The sequence below is a fragment of the Acomys russatus genome, chromosome 19, assembly GCF_903995435.1.
Source record: "Acomys russatus chromosome 19, mAcoRus1.1, whole genome shotgun sequence".
Lineage (NCBI taxonomy): Eukaryota > Metazoa > Chordata > Mammalia > Rodentia > Muridae > Acomys > Acomys russatus.
Genome location: NC_067155.1, coordinates 15,159,105 through 15,180,068, shown reverse-complemented (window position 1 = coordinate 15,180,068; position 20,964 = coordinate 15,159,105). Strand labels below are relative to the sequence as shown.

The following is a 20,964-nucleotide window of genomic DNA, read 5'->3' as shown; positions in this document are numbered from 1 at the left end:
AAAAATTTAAAAAGCAGTCAGAAAGAAGTCAGCCAGTCTGGGGGACATGACTCAGTGAGTAAACTTCTTGCCTAGCCTGTCCAAGGCCCTCAGTTCGTACCTCAGTACTGCGTGAGTGTGTGGGAGAGTAAGTATGTTGTAAGTTAAAGGAAAGACAGACAAGCAACAGGTGTTTAGCTTGATGGTATCCGCCTGGAATCCCTCTGCCCCAGACGGTCACGGGAGAATCAGGAGTTCAAGGCCAGCTTCAATGTAAGAAACCAAAAGGGGAAAAAAAGCACGCCTTTAATCCCAGCACTAGGGAGGGTGAGGCAGGCACATCTCTGAGTTCAAGGTCACCCTGGGGTGTGTAAAGACCCTGTCTCAAAATCAAAACAACTCAGCACTCAGGGGGCAGAGGGAGGCGGATCACTGTGAGTTCGAGGCCAGTCTGGTCTACAAAGTGAATCCAGGACAGCCAAGGCTACACAGGGAGACCCTGTCTCAAAAAAAAAAAAAAAACAAACAAAAAAAACAAAAAACAAAAAACAAAACAGGAAGGAAAAAAAAGGAGCAAACCAGCTGGCTACTTATCTCCCCTCCCTGCACTTGTTCCATTTATTTATTATTTGTGGTACCAGGAACAGAACAAAGGGTCTCACATGTTGCAGGCAAGCCCTGTACGGCCGAGCTATATTCTAACCCTTCTGTTAGTAATCCTCACGGGGGGTGTTACTTTTTATTTTCGAGACGGGTCCGAAATGGTCCAGGCTGGCCTTGAACTTGTGACCCTCCTACTTCAACTTCCCAAGCAACTGGGATTATAGGCCTGAGTCACCAGCCCCTCCAAGTCTCCCCTCTTACAATGACACTGACTTACGTAGATACTTTTCATGACCACCTTCTAGCCCCTGAGGTCACAGGAAACACAGTTATGACTGACACTGTCCCTTCTGGGGGAAACTGAGGCCCAGAGGTAGAATCAACTTACTCAGGAGCACCCACTGATTCCTAGTCCTCTCTGGGCTCAGTCTCTTCTTCTCCGCTGGGATGGGGTTGGGGTTGGGGTTTGGGGGTCGGGGTGGGGGTGTGGGCACAAGGGTTTCAAAGCCTATTTTCCAGGCAAATTAGCTGAGCAAGTACTCTCTACCATAGAAGGGAAAATGACTCAACCTACAGCCAGATGGCTCGGGAGTGTCAGGGGCTCACAGCCTCGGGAGTGTGGGAGAGGGTTGGGAGAGGGCAGCATCACCTGTAGGACCACAGAGATGGTCTTCTCGCCTGCCTTGCCTGCCCGCCACTTCCGGTAAGTGTCCGCCTTGAGAAGGTTTTCTGCACAGTGGGTCTGCAGGCAGGAGTAGAAACAAAAAGGTGGATGACCTTTAAATAAAGCTCATTTAAAAACTTAATAGTAGGGGCTGGAGAGATGGCTCAGTGGTTAAGAGCACTGACTGCTCTTCCAGAGGTCATGAGTTCAATTCCCAGCAACTACATGGTGGCTCACAACCATCTATAATGGGATGCGGTGCCCTCTTCCGGAGTTCAGGTGTACATGTAGGCAGAATACTGAATACATAATAAATAAATAAATCTTAAAAAAAAAACTTAATAGTAAAAATAAAAATAAATAAAAACTTAATAGTAGTGATTTTTCAAACTTTAAATTCCCAAGAGCTACCCGACTCTACATACTTAACTTCCTGCCAGTCCACGCCCCCCCACTCACACAGAGACACACCCACACACGCTCACACCCCTGCCCCCCAGTTTTTTTCACACTGAGCTTTTCTTCAGTTCCCCCCCCCAGAAGTTGCCCAGGGCCCCCCTTTCTCCTTACTCTCCACAGTGGCTCCAAACTTCCCTGATTGCCCATCTCTCCCGGACTGCAAGTGCAGCCTGTGGAAACCCCACCCACGGCCCCCCTTACAACCCTACCAAGTCCCCCCCCCACTTTGCTCAGCCTCCCTGGGGAAGCCCCAGTCTTCCCGCCGCTCCCACATCAGCCCCTCACCGAGTCCTGGCTGCTGCAGGACACGACGTGGCGGAGGCTGATCTCCGGCATGTCCACGCCCGTGGACGCGCGACTGACCAGAAAAGAAGGGTTCCAGTTTATGGGGGGCGAAGAGGGGTGGAAAGCAAAGCAAAGGGAAGGTTGAGGGAAGCGCGCCCTGCACGGGACTCACTGCGCAAGCGCACGGGGCTCGGGCCTTTCAAACCGCGGCGCGCCGGCGCACACGTCGGCACTGCGCATGCTCGCTTGAGCCTCTCCAGCCGAGGCGCCCGGTCCCCTTAGCAACAAGCTTTTCCTCCGGCCCCGCCTCTCTCTGACTCCACCACTCCCAGGCCTGCCTTCCCGATGACGTAGGAACTCGGCTTCGGGAGCCTAGCAACAGGGGCGGCCTCACTGATTGGGTCCCTGCGGGAAACTTGCCACGCTCTTTGGACCGCACGGTTACCAACCAAACCGAAGCCTTAGAAACGCCGAAGCTCTAGCTGAGAGTTTTCCCGGAGCCTGTATCCTGACTGCGATGCGATCTCTTCCACCTGTTGCTGCGGACACGCTCTTTTCCCCTTCTCCCTCCAAACACAGACAGACGGACAGATGGACAGACGGACAGACAGACAGACACGCGCGCGCGCGCGCGCGCGCACACACACACACACACACACACACAGAGAGAGAGAGAGAGAGAGAGAGAGAGAGAGAGAGAGAGAGAGAGAGAGAGAGAGAGAATACATAGATGACAGAGATCTCAGACCTTGACCTGACCACCAAAAGAGAGGGAGACAGACCCTGCACACAAACTATGCACCACGTATTACTCGCGTGCGCGCACGACCAGCCTGGCATGCTTCCACAAATGCCTTGGTTTCCTAATGTTCTGAGAGCATTTGTCTCCCGTCTTCTCCGGCCGCTGACAGGCTGTCTTCTGTTCGGTCCCCTCAACACCCTGGGCAGGGTTGGAGCTGTTCAGAGCTCAGACACAGAAGAGTGAGTGTGAGGCAGCCACACACGAAAGGGAAAGGAAAGGCGACCAAGGCTCCCGGCCCCCGCAGGACGCGCCTAGACATGCTGGGCGCTCCCAGGTTAGGACCCAACCCACGCTGGGCGCCTCCTTGGGAAAAGAGAAGAGGGGGATGCCAGCCTCCAAAGCTGAGCTGCATCCGCAGGTAATCACGTGACACGAACTCCAACCTTAGCGGGAGGAGGGGGGTAGATACATAAATAACTTTCTGGGTCCCAGTGGAAGGAGACACTAGAAATTAAGAGTCTTTGGGTCCCAGTGCAGGAAAGTGCTGGGTCCAAGTGGTTCAGTTTTTCCTGTGATTCCATGGCTCCAAAGCCGGAGGCTGTGGAGGACTGCCGTGGATTCTGACCTCAGCTATTTCTCACCCCAGGGTGAAGGTGGGAGCAGACCCGCCCTTCCCCGGCTTCCTATAAGGGCAGACGTCCTGGGACTACAGGTTCACACACCACCATGAGGCTGTCTAGGAGACACAGGACTTTCCTGCTGGCTGGCACACTGCTCTGCACCCTCTTGGGTCTCGGTAAGTGACAAAGGGACTTGGTCTTGTTCCTGGTGCCTCAGATGGCATTGAGCAAAGTCTTCAAGAGAGGAGTGTCCTAAGAAACCAGATTTGGGGAGGGGGGTAAGGAGAGAAAACCTGGGGTCTGAGAAGGTTTGATGGGCTCTGCATGGTCTGTCCCCTAGGAAGGGCCTCAAAACATGACATCTGAATCCTAGGAAAGCAGATGACAGCCTGACTATCAGAGGCAATCTTAAAAATGTAACTAATTCTTAAGAGAGAGAGAGAGAGAGAGAGAGAGAGAGAGAGAGAGAGAGAGAGAGAGAGAGAGAGAGAGAGGTCCTTTCTCTCTGAATTTAAAGGAAATTAAGGCCTCATCTGAATCCCCTACTTAGACACAGCACTCCAAGCCAACTTCACTGTCCCTGAGACCCAGATGGTTGGCTCCTCCTCTGCCAGGACCACGGTATTGGCGCCCGTGAATCCCTCTGGCCGTCTGTCTTCCTCTTTGACTTAGGACACAGACCTCAGAGTCAGGTACCCCTGCCTGAGCTACCAGACTTCCGTGGTACCTTCTAGGAGACGAGTTCCACACCCCAAAAACCAGCTGGACCTGAAATTTTACAAAAAGCCCCGTAGAAACCTCTGCCGCGACCCCTCCCTGCCTCTGAGCTTTCTCAGAGGACCCTGGCGTCCAAAGTCCCCAAGCCTTGTAATTATTAAGTAAAACAGGCTCTGTGGTAGAGTCATTTCCCGCCCTGGAAGCCACTTCGCTGGCATTGCCACCGCTTGACTGTCGGACTCCAGACAGTTCCTTGATGCCCCACCCATGAAAACCTAGCAAGACCCGGGTCCCTCCCCACGAAAGTCATCTCTCCTAGTCCCCTGTGAGATCCAATGCCCACGTCATGATCTGGACCCCGCCCCCGCCCCGCCCCCATGACCACACGGCCCATTCCTTGCTCTCCTTGTTGCAGGGTACCCTCTAAGCTGCGAGGTGTGCAGGGGCTCGGGGCACACGTGCAGTGGAAAAATGAAGACCTGCGATGCCGGCAAAGACGCATGCGTGGTTCTCGTGGGCGAATCCAGCACAAGTACGAGGGTGTGGCTTAGGCCAAGGGGGTGGAGAGGGTTGGGGACGCCTTCATGGTAGAAGATCCCACCCTGTAGGGGGTGGGGGTGGTCACAATGACGTAGGAAGAAGCTCAGAGGAGGGTTGTGGTGCGCTAGACAGAGATTCTGCAACTGAGGCTGTCCTAAACAAAGGAAGATGGGGGAATGAAGAGAGGACGCAGCAGTCAGGAGCACTGGACCTGTGTTCAAGTCCACATGGTGGCTCACACTGGTCTGTAACTAATATGCCAGGGGATCCAACGCCCTCTTCTGGGCCTCACTGGCACTGCACACTGTGGTGCGCATACACACACAGGCTAAACACCCAAGCACATAAAATAAAATGGATGGGGGTGGGGTGGGGTGGGTAGAGAGCGGAGCGAGGAAAAGATAAGAAGATGCCAGAAACTAGCAGGGAGGGAAGAGTGTCTTTTGAGGGGGGGATTTTTCAAGACAGGGTCTCTCTGTGTAGCCTCGGCTGTTCTGGACTCGCTTTGTAGACCAGGCTGGCCTCGAACTCACAGCAATCCACCTGCCTCTGCCTCCTGAGTGCTGGGATTAAAGGCGTGCGCCACCATGCCTGGGCCCCCCCCCCAAAAGTGTCTTTTTAAAGAAAGATTTTATTTGTAATTATGGAGGGAGGGGCGCCATGCGAGTAAGTGCGGTGCCTGCGAAGGCTGGAATAGTTAAAGGCGGTTCTGAGATACTGGCGATGCGAGTTGACCTTGAGCCATTTGGAAATGCAGTTCACCTCTCGAGCACAAGGGAAAGGCAGAGGGGAGGGTCAGGAGGAAGCCAGGAGAGACAGGAGGGGTCAGGGGGAAACAGAAAGGGAGCTACCTGTTGGGAGAGGGACCATAGAGCTGAGGGATGAAGCAGACGAGTCTGGAGAAAGCAGAGACGTTGGGACGCAGTGATGGGCAGGGGGATGGTCACAAGTCTGAGGCCAGTGTGGGCTGCACAACCAGATCCTGACTGGAGAGGAGGAGGGAGAAGGGGAGGGAGGGAGGAGGAGGGGGAGAGAGAGAGGCGGGGAAGGAAGGGAAGGTATGGAGGGAGAGGGAAAGGGGAAAGGGAGAGGTGGAGGGGAGGCTGAAGAAAGGGGAGGGGGGTGAGGAGAGCCTGGCCTAAATCCAAGAGAGCACCCCAGACCTCAGAGATGAGGAGGAAACAGAGAAGCGAGGGGCAGGTGTTTAGTCTCAGTGGGAAGATAGAGCATTAACTACAGGAGGGCTGATTCCCAGCCAGGAGAGGGACAGCAGGCTCTAAAAAATGAGGGCCGTGTCTTTTTTTTAAACATTAAGTGTGTGTGTGTGTGTGTGTGTGTGTGTGCACGCGCGTGTGTGCGTGCCCGTGTGCACATGTATGTGTGTGCATGTGTGTGCCTGTGCGTGCACACATATATGTGCGTGTGCGTGTGTGCATGTGTGTACATGTGTGTGTGCGTGCCCGTTTGTGCACATGTATATATGTGTGTGTGTGCATGTATGTGTGTGTGTGTGTGGGTCCGAGAACAACTTGTGGAATCAATTTTCTCCTCCACCGTGTGGGTCTCAGAGACCGAACTCAGAAGACTGTGGGGCTTGGGTACAAGCGCCTTTTTCTACTGAGTCATATCAACAGTCCTGAAGGTCACCTTTAAAAGAAAAGATAATTTATTTCATTTTATGTGCGTTGCTGTGGGGCATCAGATCCCCTGAAACTGGAGTTACAGACAGAGCCGTCATGTGGGTGCTGCTAACTGAACCCTGGCCTTCTGGGAGAATGGTCAGTATTCTTACCCACTGAGCCATCTCTCCAGCCCCAGGGCATCTTTAAGGGCAGGACAATAAAAGCCTATTCAGAAGGCAGGTGTGAAAGGAAGGTGGGAATGAAGGCCGACTCCGCCCTGCCAGGCCAGCAGTTTTGTCAGGTGAATGACTTTAGAGAAAGATTTGAGTGCTGTAAACCAGAAGGGTTTTATCGAGAGGGACAATAAGGCAATGCCTTGAAGGTAGGAAGAGACCACCTCACATAGACGCTGGGTGGCCTGAGGTGGCTTGGGAAGGGACCAGGTCAGACAAGCAGGGGGGCTACCTACAAGCCGCCAGTATTCTGAGACGCTAGGGGGCCAGCGAGATAGAGACCCAGCAGGTGGAGACCCAGGTGTGGAGACCTGAGTTTATAAAGTGATGGAAAAAGAACTGACTCCTGGGAGCTGGCATCTTTTTTTTTTTTTTTTTTTTGGTTTTCCGAGACAGAGTTTCTCTGTGTAGCCTGGCTGTCCTGGACTCACTTTGTAGACCAGGCTGGCCTCGAACTCACAGCGATCCGCCTGCCTCTGCCTCCCAAGTGCTGAGATTAAAGGCGTGCACCACCACACCCGGCCTGGGAGCTGGCCTCTTAACACACTCACTGGGGCAGGTATGCACATATGTACACTTTATTTTACCGGGGCATGTGTGCCCATACGTAGGTACTCTTTGTTTCTTTCTTTCTTTCCTTCGGTTTTTCAAGATAGGGTTTCTCTGTGTAGCCCAGGCTGTCCTGGAACTCACTATGTAAACCAGGCTGGCCTTGAACTCAAAGATCCGCCTGCCTCTGCCTCCTGAGTACTGGGATTATTAGAGGTCTGTGCCACTATTGCCTGGCTCATTTTTTTAATAAGGCAAAAAATTTAATGAAAATTGGCTGGCGGGTATGTACAGTCCCTGGTGCTAGTCACAGGGGACTGTCACAGGAATGTAAAACAGAGCAGATGGTGTAGAAGAAAATGTTAAACATTGTCACCCTCTGGTCCCTTCAAAGATTCCTCAGCCTGTTTCTCTGCCTCCCTCTTTTATATCTTTTAGAATTTTTAATGAGTGAATGGATGAATTAACTTTACATCCTGGTCATCCCCATCCCTCCTCACCTCCCAGTCCCACCCACCCTTCCTCTTCCCCCCTTCCCCTATTCCTCAGAAAAAGAGGAGCCCCACTTCCAATCCACTCCACCTCTTCATGTTGATTCAGGATTGATGCAACAGCCTCTTCCGCTGTGGCCTGGCAAGGCCGTCCCACCAGGGGGAGGTGATCAAAAAGCTGGCAACAGCATCCATGTCGGAGGCAGCCCCTGCTCCCCTTACTAGGGGACCCACATGAAGCCTGAGCTGCTCATCAGCTACGTCTGTGTAGGGGGCCTGGGTCCAGTCCGTGCATGGTCCTTGGGTGATGCTTCAGTGTCAGCAAGCCCTTCTGGGACCTGGTTAGTTGGCTCTGTTGGTCTTCTTGTGGAACCCCTGTCTCCTCCAGGTCCTTTTTTTCCTGCCCCCCCCCCGCCACTTTTCCACAAGAGTCCCCACACATCACCCAATGTTTGGCTGTGAATCTCAGCGTCTGTTTCAAAGCACTACTGGGTGGAGCCCCTCAGAGGGCAATTCTGTTAGGTTCCGGTCAGCAAGCATAACAGAGTATCGTTAATAGCATCAGGAGTTGGCTCTCTCTCCTTGGGTGGGTCTTGGGTTGGGCCAGGCATTGGTTAGGCTTTCTCTTAATCTCTACTCTGTCTGGTGGGTCAGTGTTCCCCTCCCTCTGTTTGACATGTCCACTTAGATGGCGTCCTCTTCAGTGTCTATGGTCCCTGCTACTAAGAGTCTCTGCTAGAGTCCCCCTCATGTCCTCCCAGGAACCTGGCCTGACTTAGGTCTGCAGCTTGTCCCAGAAACGCTCCCGTGCACAGTTTTTCTTTTCTCTGCGGGCCTCCTGTCCTCCTCCCCCGTCCCCCCCCCCATATCTTTTAGAATTTCACAATTTTCTTTAGTCCATCCACCGATCCAGCTGAGTTCGTGTTCAAAAGCCCCATCCTTAACCCCATCACGCACTCTGTAAACTATTTTTGCAACTTCTTGGACTCCATCACAGCAAGTCATTTATTTCACCTGAAGCCCTTCTATTTCTGTGTCTGCCGTTTGCCTGGCTTTGCCAATGTCACAACCACAATAATGAAATGCTGGATGGGCCGGTCACGTGGGGCTGTAGTTCAGAGACCCAATGGCACCATGGCGTGTGTGAGCGTGTACTCGACAGCAAGATGCTTTGGAGGAATGTTATAGGCAAAGTTAGATCTCAAATCGAACGCGCCTTCTCTTGCTATTTCTGCGAACCGACGAGCATTGCCAACGGGCCCGTTGCCGCTGTTCCAAGCTGCCAATCAACGTGAGAAAGGGGTCCTAAACTCCAGGGATGACTAGTTTTCCTGCCTCAAAGACAACGCTGTCTTTTACAGCTCATCCCACTTGCTCACTGTTCCCCCAGCCTCATGGCATACTCGATGTGTGAAAACTCTTCCATCAGGAAAGAACAGGCTGCCCGACAGGTCCCTGTGCCCATGGAGCTCATGGTGCTGACCAGGAGGCTGCAGCGTCCTTCCAGGCCTAAAGTCATGCATACACTTTACATTTTTTACTTTTTTTTTTTTTTTTTAGCATCACACACCTTCAATCCCAGCACTAGGGAGGCAGAGGCACACGGATTTCTGTGAGTTCAAGGCCAGCCTGGTGTTCGTAGTAGTGAGTTTCAGGATGGCCAGAGCTACATAATGAGACCGTGTCTCAAAAAGTTTTATTTTAATTTACGTGTATATATATCTATGTGTCTGTATGTGCACATGAGTGCAGATGCCTAAGAAGCCGAAAGGGGGTGACAGTTCCCTGGAACTGCAATTGTAGACGGTTGTAAGCTGCCAGGTGTAGGTGCTGGGAACCAAACTTGGTTCCTCTAGAAGAGCAGCCAGTGCGCTTAACCAACAAGGCAGCTCTCCAGCCCCAGTGTCTGGGGGGGAGGGGGGGACGGGAGGCACGGAGACTCTGTTAGGGAGCGATGAGATGGTGACAAATGGGGGAGGCGGACAACGATTGACAGCACCACCTGCCCTCCGCTCCTGTTTCCACCCTGCAGAGGGCCGGAAGTCAGTGACCACCTTCAAGGCGTGCACGAAGTTTAAAGACTGTTACTCCGGCTTCGTATCCACTACCATGAGTCCCAATGACTACATGGTGTCCAACGCCCACTGCTGTCAAAGTGACGGTTGCAACAGTGGCCCTGTGCCCCGTAAGTGTGCCTATCCTGTGACATCTGGCAATGCCCTTGGTGGCTTCGGGCCTCCATTTCCTTCAAGTCTCCCAACCTGCTTTATTCTCTATCTTTATTCGCAGCTCCCCAGAACAATCGAACCGAGAACGGCCTGATGTGTCCCTCCTGCATTGTGCCCTTCCAGGAGACGTGCCCAGGAACCGAGGCAGCCCGGTGCGTGGGCCCGGAAACACATTGCATCTATTTCGCTGGCAACGTGCAGGCTGGTGAGCGACATATAGACTTTGATGGGGAGGGGGTGTCTCAGAAATAGAGCCCCCACACTCCCCATTCCAGGTGATGAGTAAGTTCCCGAGACCAGGATGATGAAATGATGGGGGGGGCGGGGGCAGGGGGCAGGTGGGTGGGTGGGTGCGCGCATGCGCTTGTGCGTGGATGTGCGCGTTAGACTTCTGCGTTGACTCCCTTCTGAAATGTCGTCATAGGTATTATTAATACGAAATTTGCCACGAGGGGCTGTGCTACGGAGACCGCCTGCCACACCAAGGTAGGAGCTGAGGTCCCTTCAGCCTACTATGTGTACTTCCTGCGCCGGGCCGACTGCCTTCCAGCCCCGTACCCCCCTGGCAGGGGTGAGTGAAGAATTGAGGAGGGCGTGACTTGAGGTGCCTGTCTGTTCTCAGCCTGTAGCTCTCCACGTGCCTGTAAATTAAAACAGATAAAAAGAGCAAACCTCATTCATTATGCCCTGAGGCATCTTGGGAAGGTGGGCTGTACCACAGTATAGGTCTTGGTGTTTTTGTTTTTTCCTAACCCCTTGTCCCCAATTCAGAGAGGAGCGGGTCCCTATGTGGTGGCTGAGGCTGAGGTCAGAGGACCATGAGTTCAGAACCCGGCCTACACTCAGGCTGCACAGCCAGATCCTGTCTCAGAAGCAAACATACAGAAAAAAAGAAAATAAAAATAAAGCCGGGTGTTGTGGTGCACACTCGGGAGGCAGAGGCGGGTGGATCTCTGTGAGTTTGAGGCCAGCCTGGTCTACAAAGTGAGTCCAGGACAACCAGGGACATACAATGAGAGAGAGAGAGAGAGAGAGAGAGAGAGAGAGAGAGAGAGAGAGAGAGAGAGAGAGAGGTCCTAGGTTATCCCACTTTACAGGTAGAAAAACTGAGGCCAGCTGTGGATGGCATTTGCCTTGAGTCAAATAACTAGGATGGTTGTGAATCCTGCTTTGAACCCTGGTCTGTGACACACTCCAAAGTTTCCATGTCATGTTCCGCAGCGTATGGCTTATCAACAGCCAGATCCTCAGAGTCGTTGGTTGTACAGTGAAAAATGCTACGCAGAAAGCACGTACAGCAGTGGGTGCCACCTTAGGCAGACAGTACGCCTCAGTAAACACTAATCATTGTGGCAGCTGCCACTTACAGCGTGGCCATTAGTTGGCAGGTGCTATAACGCTGGCACCAACGGGGGCAGGCTAGGTCATGCTGCAGTAATAACCTCCTAATCTCAGTAGCTGTAAGCAAGAAAGGTGTATGAGTCAGCTAGTGCTGCAATAATGCCACGTAACAAAGCATCCCCAAACTAAGATTTAAGACAACAGGCCCTTCTTGTTTCTAGGGGCGTGGAGGTTGCCTGGGATGGCTCTGGATCTAGAACTGACTGGCTCCTTCTTGGATTCCCCTGGCTGGCATAGCATGAAAGTCAAGTGCACGTAGGGTTTCTGTTGTTGCTGAGGTAATCCTGGTAGCTAGCACTCCCGGGGTCAAAGCCAACATCCACAAGGGAGTTTCAGTGGGAGGGAGGGCTGTGTACTTGCTGAGTAAGCACCTGTCCACAAAACGCTGGTGCTTTCCTTCACTCTACAAGTTCAGCATAATCCAAAGCGGGTTTCTGCCCTTTCCAGCTACGGATCAGCCAATTCCTTTGCCAAAGATTAGTGCCTAGGGCTGGCTCACCTATATGAGAAAACACTGAAGTGACTTGACCACAGTCTCAGCTCCGTACGTGGAGCTGGTCACACGGCCACACCTAACCAAAAGAACACTCCTTCCCCAGTCAGAAGGCTGAGGAGAGCTGGGCGACTTCAGAAGCAGCGAGAGTGATCACCGCGGCCGCTGAGAGCCTGCTTCTCGTTTTGTCTCCTTGGCAACTGCAAAACGGGCACTAACTAGCATTCTCACGCTTGTTTTCAGGAAGATGAGTCTTAAGGTGCGAGTGTGTGTGTGTCTGTGTGTGTGTGTGTCTGTGTGTGTGTGTGTTTGTGTGTGTTAATTTGAAGATCATTACAGCTCAAATGTAACAGAGCTCCACACCCCCAAACAGGATTTGTCTGTGTAGCCTTGCCTGTCCTGGAGCTCACTCTGATCTGAGTGAGTTTGAACTCACAGTGACCTGCCTGCCTCTGCTTCCCTGAGTGCTGAGAGGCCTGTGCCACCACTGGCCAGCTCAGAGTAATCCCTTTCTACAGTGCACTTGTAAAGCCAATGCTTGGGAAGCTGAGGCAGGAGAATGATGAATTTAAAGTCCAGGATACATACCAGAAGCTTTGATTAATTTTGTGTCAGTACTGGGCATAGACCTAGGGCCTCGAATATGTTAGGTAGGCTCTACCACTGAGCCACGCCCTCAGCCCCTCACTGGGGGATTCTAGGCAGGGGTGATACCAACCCCTCACTGGGGGATTCTAGGCAGGGGCTCTACCACTGAGCCACACCCCCAGCCCCTCCCTGGGGGATTCTAGGCAGGGGCTCTACCACTGAGCTATGCCCCCAACCCCTCACTGGGGGATTCTAGGCAGGGGCTCTGCCACTGAGCCACACCCCAGCCCCTCACTGGGGGATTCTAGGCAGGGGCTCTACCACTGAGCCACGCCCCAGCCCTTCACTGGGGGATTCTAGGCAGGGGCTCTACCACTGAGCCACACCCCAGCCCCTCACTGGGGGATTCTAGGCAGGGGCTCTACCACTGAGCCACACCCCCAGCCCCTCTCTGGGGCATTCTAAGAAGATACATCCCAGCCCTTAGACTGAGCTTTTCTTTCTGGAGGGGGAGGGGTTGAGACAGGGTTTCTCCGTAGAGCCTTGGCTACCCTGGACTCACTTTGTAGACCAGGCTGGCCTTGAACTCATGAAGAAGATCCACCTGCCTCTGCCTCCTGAGTGCTGGGACGAATGGCGTGCGCCACCACACCTGGCTCGGCCTGGGCTTTTCAGTGTGGCAGTGACTCCAGGGAGCCCAAGGATAGCTGGAAAGGAAATCCAACCCATGAGTCAATTCTCAAGCCTCTGATTGCATCATGTTTGCTGTTGTCCCAGCGGCTAAAATTCAGTCGGGCTAAGAGAGTACCTCCAAGCGCTTGTCTATGGCGCAGTGGGTCACCCTGGCTCCAGAGTTCAGCTGCGTGGCCGCCATCACGGACGTGGAAGCATTTGAGAATCACCCAAGTCAAGGCTCAGCAGGCGAAACCACGTTCCACAGCACAATACCCACACATGGCCGCTTAAGACGACAAATTTAAAAAAAGACACACACAGTAGGATTTCTACTCTTTTTATTCATCTTTCCGAAACACAGCACAGGCTGACCAGACTCTTGGATCTGTCTCCCATTCCAACAGACAGTTCCTTCATGAGCCAGAAGTGTAAGACGTCCCCCCAAGTGGAGTGTCCCTTCAGCAGTTTTCAGAACCCTGCGCTTCTGACAAGAGCAACGCCATGGTTCACTATACAGTTGCAAGGCCAGCACGGAAGGCTGACAATTCCCAGAATTCCTGTGCCCAGACTCTTCCAGACCTGAGGTGCCTCATGGGAGCACCCTGCTGGCAGCAAGTGGCCTGTGACTAGGGAGACTGAGCTTCTATGTGGAGACTTCCAGAGACCTCACTTTGTTTTTCAGCTTTACTTACAACCTGGAAAGGCCTAAAAATCCCTATGCAGGCACTGTACATAGTCACCCCTGTGATCCCAGATCTTCAGAGGCGGAGGCATGAGTTTGAGTCCAGTCTGAGCTATAGAGTAAGACCCTATCTCAGGAAAAGAAAGAAAGAGACAGAGATGGAGAGACAGAAAGAAAGATAGATAAAGCACGCAATAGTTTAAAAGGCATCCCACCTTTGCCTGTAATCCAGGATGCGAGAGGTTGGGGCAGGAGGACCACCTGGCCTCAAGAGTTTGAGACAGCCTGGACTCCCGATCTCCAAGTAACAAAACAAGAGGAGATGAGCATCTGTCCCCTAAGGAGTCACAGAACACATCTATGGAGCTGACCAGAACATGCAATGGCTACAACATGCTTTTTCTGATGTATCTAGCATATGCCTGCTGCCCAGAGAAGGGACGCCAGGGGGCCCCCAAAGCAAGACACAGTCAGAGCTGGAATTGGGTACCACATGCCTGTGATCCCAGCACTTAAAAGGTGGAGGCAGGAGGATCAGGAGTTCAAGGCCATCGCCCTCTACATATCTAACTCAAGGCAAGCCTAGGCTATGACAAGACACCAAAAACAACAACAACAACAAAACACACACACACACACACGAAAGCAAAGGACCACGGTATTATAGCAGGGCACTTGAGAGGAAGTCGCAGATGGCCCAAGTGGCTATATTACTCTCGCCAGGCCAAGGTAAGTGGAGGCCCAGGCAAGTAGAGGACTAACATCTGTGTTCAGAGCTTCTCAGGAGGAGCTGCAGTACCAGTGAGCTGGGTGTATGTGTTTGAGCACATTCATGTGTTGGTGCGCATGCTCAGACACAGTACATGTGCAACGCAGCCAATTCCCAGCGACCTGCTCTCTGTGATGGCTGGCACCGTTAACAGGATCTACACTCGCTGGCTGGACATGGCTACGGAGGGGTGCCTAGACTCGGTTAAATGAGGTGATGTCACCTACTGTTTGAAGAACTGGGCCAAAGGCTGTGGTCCCAGGGCAAAGACAATGGAGAAAAGCAAACGGGATGCCGATCGATGCTTTCTGCTTCCCAAATGTGGCTGCCTGCCATAACTTTCCCACCATGATGGGCCTGTGTCCCTGAACTATGAGCCAAAATAATTTCTTCAGTAATTGCTTTTCTCAGGTCATTTTGACACAACAACAAGGAAAAAACAAACAAACAAACAAAAACCTAATATACCTCACAAGATGGCATCTGCTGGGTGACTTGCCCAGTGCCCTTACCCCAGCTCAGTAGGACCTTCTGCCCCTGCCTCCTGCCTCTAGAACTCCCACAATACCGATGCCACCCCACACCTGTGCTGTCACTCGCCGTGGCCACTAAACCACCTGTGGCTAAGGCCACTGTGAAAATCAATCTCAAACCTCATCTGTATTAGACTCATCGACACATAGCGGGTCTGGGAGGACTACGGAGCCAGGAGGTGGTGCTGGCTTGTGATCCCGGCTCCGCAGGGGACTGAGGGAGAAGTATCCCAAATTCAAGGCTAGCCTGGGGCAACTAAGTGAGACCCTTAATCTCAAAATGAAAGGTAAGAAGCAGGCTGAGAGGTTGCAGCTAGGAGGTAGAACACTTGCCTAGAATCCCCCAGTGAGGGGCTGGGGGTGTGGCTCAGCAGTAGGACACCTTCCCTGAGCCCCGCACCGCCACCCCCAGTGAAGGGCTAGGGACATGGTTCAAGCATACAGTGTTCGCCTTGAATATGCGAGGCCCTCACTGGGTTGAGAGCCCAGTAATGGGGGAAACCTATGAAACGTACTTGAGGCAACATGGGTTTGTGAACTGGGTTCCCCACTTCTGAATTCAAGTATTTCCAATCAGGCGTCTCGTGCGAGCTGAGGTGTGCTCAGGTGAGAGCGACACATCGGTTCTGATGGCCGAGCGAGAGGAATGCCGGGCAGGTCTCACGGAGAGCCTTGCGACGGGAGCCAGACGCTGTGGTCTATCTATAACTGTAACCCCAGCCCTGGGGAGGTCAAGGCAGGGCCAAAGCTGGCCAGCTCAAGCATCGAGGGCCTGGTGTCAGGCTGGTGGGTGATGAGTGGGGACAAGGAATGAGGAGAGACAACGGCCAGACTGCATGGAGTTCAAGGCCAGTCTAGGCAGTGAAGAGCGGCCATGTAGCTCAGGTGGGCTTGCCACCCTCTGTCATTGAAGACGGCCTCAAACTTCTAATTCTCCAGCCCCCACCTTTCAAGACCTGGGGTCACAGTCATGCTGGTGTGGTGGTCCACACCAGGCGCCTCAACTTCCACGGGGGCAAATGGTGTCCTTGGTGAGAGTTCAAGGTTGGATGGGGATAAAGACCCACCAAACTATGCAGCTCTCTGATTATTAGCCCTCAGCTCTTACGGTCCATCTGGTCCTTTTATCGACCAGATGGACATATAGAGCACTCATTCAGGTGGTGACAGTGGCCAGGCTGTGCCTGCTGCCATCTACTCTCCGAGCCGGTGCTCACTTCTTTTTCCCCTAGTTTGTCCCTTTTTGTAACAAGATAGTTACAATCCGAATTCCAGGCCACATGCCAATAGTCAATAAACTGAAACAATAAATACAAGGCAGCTACAGTGCATCAGGCACTGCTCTGGGCACTAGGGTGTACCTAAGGAAAAAAAGACAGGCAAGGGGCAAGAGCCAATAAGCAAGTGAATGAGTGAATGAATGAATGAATGAATGAGGCCATTATTGACTGTAATATTTGCCACATGGAGGATCAGGTGGCCCAAATCAGCACTACCTACTTGGGATGACCAGAGGGGCCATTTCAGGGAGACCTGATAGATGAAGACACAGTATAAAAAAAAAAAATTGATGGGGAGGCAGAGCATTGCACAGAAAAAAACAACAGTTCTGAGGCAGGACCTCAGTAAGCCTCAAAAAAACAAACCAGGCCTGCTGGAGACCGGCTGGGGCAAGAAAGAGGCAGCGGCCAGCCACACACTACCCTGCTGTGTTGATGAGCCCCTGGCCTGTGTCTCTGAGCCAGCTGGTGACATCTACCAGGCCTTCCTTTTCCACTTATGACACCGAAGCACCACGCATGGCACGTCCCACCTACACCAAGCTGAGGGCACCCTGGCTTCTAAGCCTTTGCCTCCCTCCTGGAACCTTCCCACGGCATCAAAGGCCTGCCTGGCTCTCCTGTGGGAGGCCCTGTCCACAGCTGTGTCCTGTATAGACCAGCTGCAGGCTGGGGGAGACTGGAGGCCACGTGGAAAGCCAGGCTGCTACAGCAGGACTCCTGAGGCCCAGGGGTTAAGGTCACTGCGACAGAAGAAACCAGTTATAGCTAAAGTAGAAGAGGAGCACACACACCGGAGACCCTGAGTCACCCAGCACCTATAAAGTGGGGGTGGTCACACCTCATCCCAGGAAATAGAGCAAAAGCTATGGCCAGGATCCCAGTACACCAGCGGCTCTATTCTTCCACACCCTAAAGACCCCACCCTAGACTACCTTGCCCAGACCTCCTGTCCCATCCCTTCAATTTTGTGGGACAGTGTTCTCCACACCAAAGCCTTGGAGGGCAAACGGTGGACAATCCTCCACACTCCAAGAGACCAGAGGGTCTCCAGCAGGTCCCTGATCTCCACAGGACTGACTCCCCATCACCAGAGAATTGACAATGTCCAGAGCCGCCTTAGGATTCGGACACTTAAGACCCATGGCTCCCACAGACCTGTTCTTTTTTTTTTTTTTTTTTTTTTTTTTTTTTTTTTTTCCTTTGCCAGCATACATCTTGCTTCCCTCTGGTACCTAGCACTCCAAGAGCTCCAACTCCTTGCAGCCAGCACCGGCTCCGCAGCCGTAGGTCCGCTAACAGTCAGGCAGGAATCAAGGCTTCTAGATCCAGGACCAGCTGGAGGCCACGGGGCTCCCATTTCTAGGAGTCCAGGCCCCCAAACTCCCTTTATTACATTTGCATCCGAACAACATACTTCTGGCGTCAGAACCCAGGAAATCAGGTGACCGTGAGTCGCAGATTTCAATGAGAAGTCAGTCTCCTTCAAATCCCTGGGTTTGGGTACCACTCTTCACCCCTCAATCCCAGAGGCTGTGGGGCCAGCAACCAAGTCACCAGACACCTCCTTAGCCCCCCACCACACCCCTCATTGGTTGGGCTCTGGGGGGCCCAGCACCGCCTCAGCATCAGCCAGCATCTCATCCAGGGCTTGCAGCAGTACACCGTGGGCTGCACGGTAACCCAGGCCACCTGTTGCCGCCGCAGCGCCACCCGCGGGCCATAGGAAGGAAAGCGCGCCTAGCGCCGCGCCTCCGGCGGTACCCTCGCCTGCCCAAGAACCCAGCCTGGCCTCCACCTCGGCTCGAGTCACCGGGCCCGGGAAGCGCGTGCGCACGGCCAATACCCCGGGAGCCAGGCCCAGGGCGCGCTCCCGTCGTGCCACGGCCGCGGGTTCCAGGCCTAGCGCGCGCCGCCACTCAGCCAGCTGTCCCCGGAGGAGCGCCACATCGCAAGCCCAGCCTAATCCTGGTACTGGGGCGGCAGCGGCCGCCAGGCTGGCTAGCAGGGCCGGCCTCCACGCTCCTGCCCGCAGAGCTGCCACTTTCCTCCTCGCCGCGCGGGGACATGCGGGTGGCAACGCCAGCAGCAGCGCCCCGGCCTGAGCGGTGGGCAGGGCGCGCTGCAGCCAGGTGCTCAGCCCCGGGAAGCTGTCCGGCCTCAGCGGGAACACAGGCGGAAGCGCCTCCTCCAGCACCTCCCATGGCTCGTCCACCGGGCTCCGTGCGTCCGTGTCCCCCGAGTCCTCGACTCTAGGTTTCTCCTTTCCTTCTCTGCCTGCATCCCCAGAGCTCCCGTCGCTAGCACTCTTGGTCTTTTCTTCTTCCAGAGCCTCGGGTGGATCCTCACCCTGGCCGTCCGTGCGCACACCGACGAGTGGAGCTTCTGGTGACACCAATAAGCGAACCTGGGCCCAGTCCTTCTCGGTGGGAGCCCCAGGGGTGACGAGGATCAGGGCATCGTAGTGAGTCGGGTGAGGGGTGGCGGCAGGGGATGTGGCCGTGGGGCTCAGGGGAACAGTCCAGAGCACTACGTTGGGGCGCTCTGGAGCCGGATAAGGGGTGGGCTCAGTGGGCATCGAGGCAGGCGCAGCACCGGGGTCGCCAGGATCCAATCCCAGCAGCATATCCAGCACAAGGCCTACGTTGGCGGCTCCGGCCACAGCCAGGTCCAGTCGTGCGCTGCCCAGGCGCTCCAGGCCAGCGCGCACCCATGACAGCGCCGCCTCCAGGCCACCAGTCTCGAAGGCCTCACGCACAGCTTCCAGCTCTGCTGCGCCCAGCACCTCGAAGCCATCCTGGGCAGGAGGCAGGAGCCTGCGGAAGTTGTGGGGAGAAAGGTTGGGAAACGGTCAAAGGTAGTAGAGATTTTCTTTCTTTCTTTCTTTCTTTCTTTCTTTCTTTCTTTCTTTCTTTCTTTCTTTCTCTTTTTTTTCTTTCTTCTTGTCTTTTCTTCTTTTATTCTTTCTTCTTCTTTTCTTCTCTTTCTTTTTCGTTTTCTTCGTTCTTTCTTTCTCTTTTTGTGCTTTTGGTTTTTGTTTTTGAGACAGGGTTTCTGTGTAGCCCTGGACTTGAACTCACAGCAATCCGCCTGCCTCTGTCTCCCGAGTGCTGGGATTAAAGGCGTGCGCCACCAGGCCCGGGTACGGCAGTAGACCTTTAAAAGCAGGAAAAGCTGGCCTGGGTGAGCAAGGACATGGCTTTCTGAATCCCAGGAAGTTTAGTAGGGAACTAAAGCAATACAAACCAGGCGGGGCGGGCGCCATGGAGCACGCCCTTAATCCCAGTATTTGGGAGGCAGAGGCAGGCGGATAGCTGAGAGTTCGAGGCCAGCCTGGTCTACAAAGTGAGTCTAGGAGAGCCAAGGCTACATAGAGAAACCCTGTCTAGAAAAACCAGAAGAAGAAGAAGAAGAAGAAGAAGAAAAGAAAAGAAGAAGAAGAAGAAGAAGAAGAAGAAGAAGAAGAAGAAGAAGAAAAAAAAAAAAAAGGCAACTGGGCAGCTGGGAAGGGGGTGGACTTAGGAGAAGCCAGTAGGCAGCACTGACGTGAGAGAAAATTGGAGAAATGGAAGACCAGGATGATCTACCAGAAATAAAGCTCTTTGAGGGTTTGGTGCGGTGCTGGGGGTGTTAGGAGGAGTCGCTTGAGAACGTGAGTGCTCCACAAAAGACTTCCGGTAAAATCCCGGGGTGGGGGTGGGGGTGATGGACTACGGATGTCACAGGGAGATGGAGTCCAGTTTTTTGTCTCTCAACAGTATTTGCATATGTCTGGGCCTCGTCTCAAAGTCCCACCAGAGAGGGGCCTTGTGATGTCAGACAGTTTGCTCAAGATAGGCCCTTTGAAGCGACCCTCCAGTTCACTCTTAGCGAGTACAGGCTTTAAATGACAAAAAAAAAAAAAAAAAAAAAAAAAGATGGCTTGTGGCTGAGGCTCTCTGATCTCAAGATCTGTGCCCTCTAACTTTCTAGGAACGGGGCTCAAGAACCCCCAAGACCACGCTAGCTGAGTTGGTTCTAGGCCACCCTACCCATCCCCAACAGGTCCCCTCACCTCTGCAGCGCCTCCGCCTGCGTCCGCAGCGCCGCCTGCAGGCGCTCTAGCTCCTCACAGCAGTCGCTGCTGCTGGTGCCGCCGCAGTCCTCCGGCAACACAAAGAGAGTTGCAGCTCCTAACCCAGCACTGTCCAGCAACGCAGCAGTCTCATCCCGGGCCTGAGATGCATTCTGGGAATCTCCAGGACGCAACTTCCGTACAGCCAGCAGCGGGGTCCCTCTGGCCAGGGCGGCCCTCGCTGCTTCTCCCAGAGCTGGGGTTAAGGGCTCCTCGGTCCCCTCAGATCCTGGTAGCACCAAAACTAGCAAGTTGGCCTCCGCCGCCCATGGGCCAGGAGCTGCAGGTGGGCAGCTGAGCTCACCCAGGAAAAGGCCTGGAGCCGCAGCTCTCAGGCTGGGGACCCCAGAGTCCCGTCGTCCTTCAGGGATGTCTACCATGTCCACATTCTTGTCGCATAATGCGGCGATCAGCGCGGATTTTCCCGAGCCTGGAGGCCCCAGGAACAAGGCAGTCACGTCACCCCGCGGCAGAGACATTGCTGGAAAGTAAGAGGCGGGGAAAGACATCGGTCAGGGAGCACGTAAGGCTTTCTGGGTCTGTTTGCTCCTTGAAGACAGCATCTCGCTGTGTACTCCTGGCTGGGCAGGCCTGAACTCAGAGATCCTCTCGCCTCTGGCTCCCAGACTGCTAAGATCAAAAGTGTGCACCGACACACCCGTACCACTCTTCCTTTCCTGCCTGCCTCGCTGTAGCT

General features: G+C 53.8%; 3 protein-coding genes across 3 annotated transcripts in view; 1 reads left to right on the top strand and 2 right to left on the bottom strand.

Annotated features, from left to right (window-relative positions):
* Xrcc1 (X-ray repair cross complementing 1) overlaps positions 1-2,099 on the bottom strand; it is a 32,595-nt gene extending 30,496 nt beyond the window's left edge. The window contains exons 1-2 of the mRNA XM_051162593.1: positions 1,991-2,099; positions 1,232-1,324 (exon numbers count right to left, since the gene is read on the bottom strand). Of these exons, the coding sequence (XP_051018550.1) occupies positions 1,232-1,324; positions 1,991-2,041 (144 nt within the window). The 5' untranslated portion in view covers positions 2,042-2,099. The remainder of the gene's footprint in view (positions 1-1,231; positions 1,325-1,990) is intronic.
* A 1,172-nt stretch (positions 2,100-3,271) lies between these two features.
* Pinlyp (phospholipase A2 inhibitor and LY6/PLAUR domain containing) lies at positions 3,272-10,458 on the top strand. The gene is made up of 5 exons (XM_051162581.1): positions 3,272-3,528; positions 4,485-4,601; positions 9,537-9,689; positions 9,794-9,937; positions 10,157-10,458. Exons 1-5 carry the CDS (start codon positions 3,459-3,461, stop codon positions 10,309-10,311), a joined length of 639 nt encoding a protein of 212 aa, XP_051018538.1. The 5' UTR covers positions 3,272-3,458; the 3' UTR covers positions 10,312-10,458.
* A 7,112-nt stretch (positions 10,459-17,570) lies between these two features.
* On the bottom strand, positions 17,571-20,964 carry Irgq (immunity related GTPase Q). Its single transcript, XM_051162569.1, has 2 exons — positions 20,208-20,964; positions 17,571-18,969 (listed from the first exon to the last, which is right to left on the bottom strand). The coding sequence occupies exons 1-2, from the start codon at positions 20,774-20,776 to the stop codon at positions 17,742-17,744; spliced, it is 1,797 nt and encodes a 598-aa protein (XP_051018526.1). The 5' UTR covers positions 20,777-20,964; the 3' UTR covers positions 17,571-17,741.

What these genes read in the sequence shown, in the direction of transcription:
- Pinlyp (XM_051162581.1), top strand. Translation starts at nt 3,459, where the DNA reads ATGAGGCTGTCTAGGAGACACAGGACTTTCCTGCTGGCTGGCACACTG. An exon ending in CAACAGTGGCCCTGTGCCCC is followed by an intron (nt 9,690 to 9,793) that starts GTAAGTGTGCCT and finishes CTTTATTCGCAG; the next exon opens with CTCCCCAGAACAATCGAACC. An exon ending in CGCTGGCAACGTGCAGGCTG is followed by an intron (nt 9,938 to 10,156) that starts GTGAGCGACATA and finishes ATGTCGTCATAG; the next exon opens with GTATTATTAATACGAAATTT.
- Irgq (XM_051162569.1), bottom strand. Translation starts at nt 20,776, where the DNA reads ATGTCTTTCCCCGCCTCTTACTTTCCAGCAATGTCTCTGCCGCGGGGT. An exon ending in CAGGCGGAGGCGCTGCAGAG is followed by an intron (nt 18,970 to 20,207) that starts GTGAGGGGACCT and finishes CAACTTCCGCAG; the next exon opens with GCTCCTGCCTCCTGCCCAGG.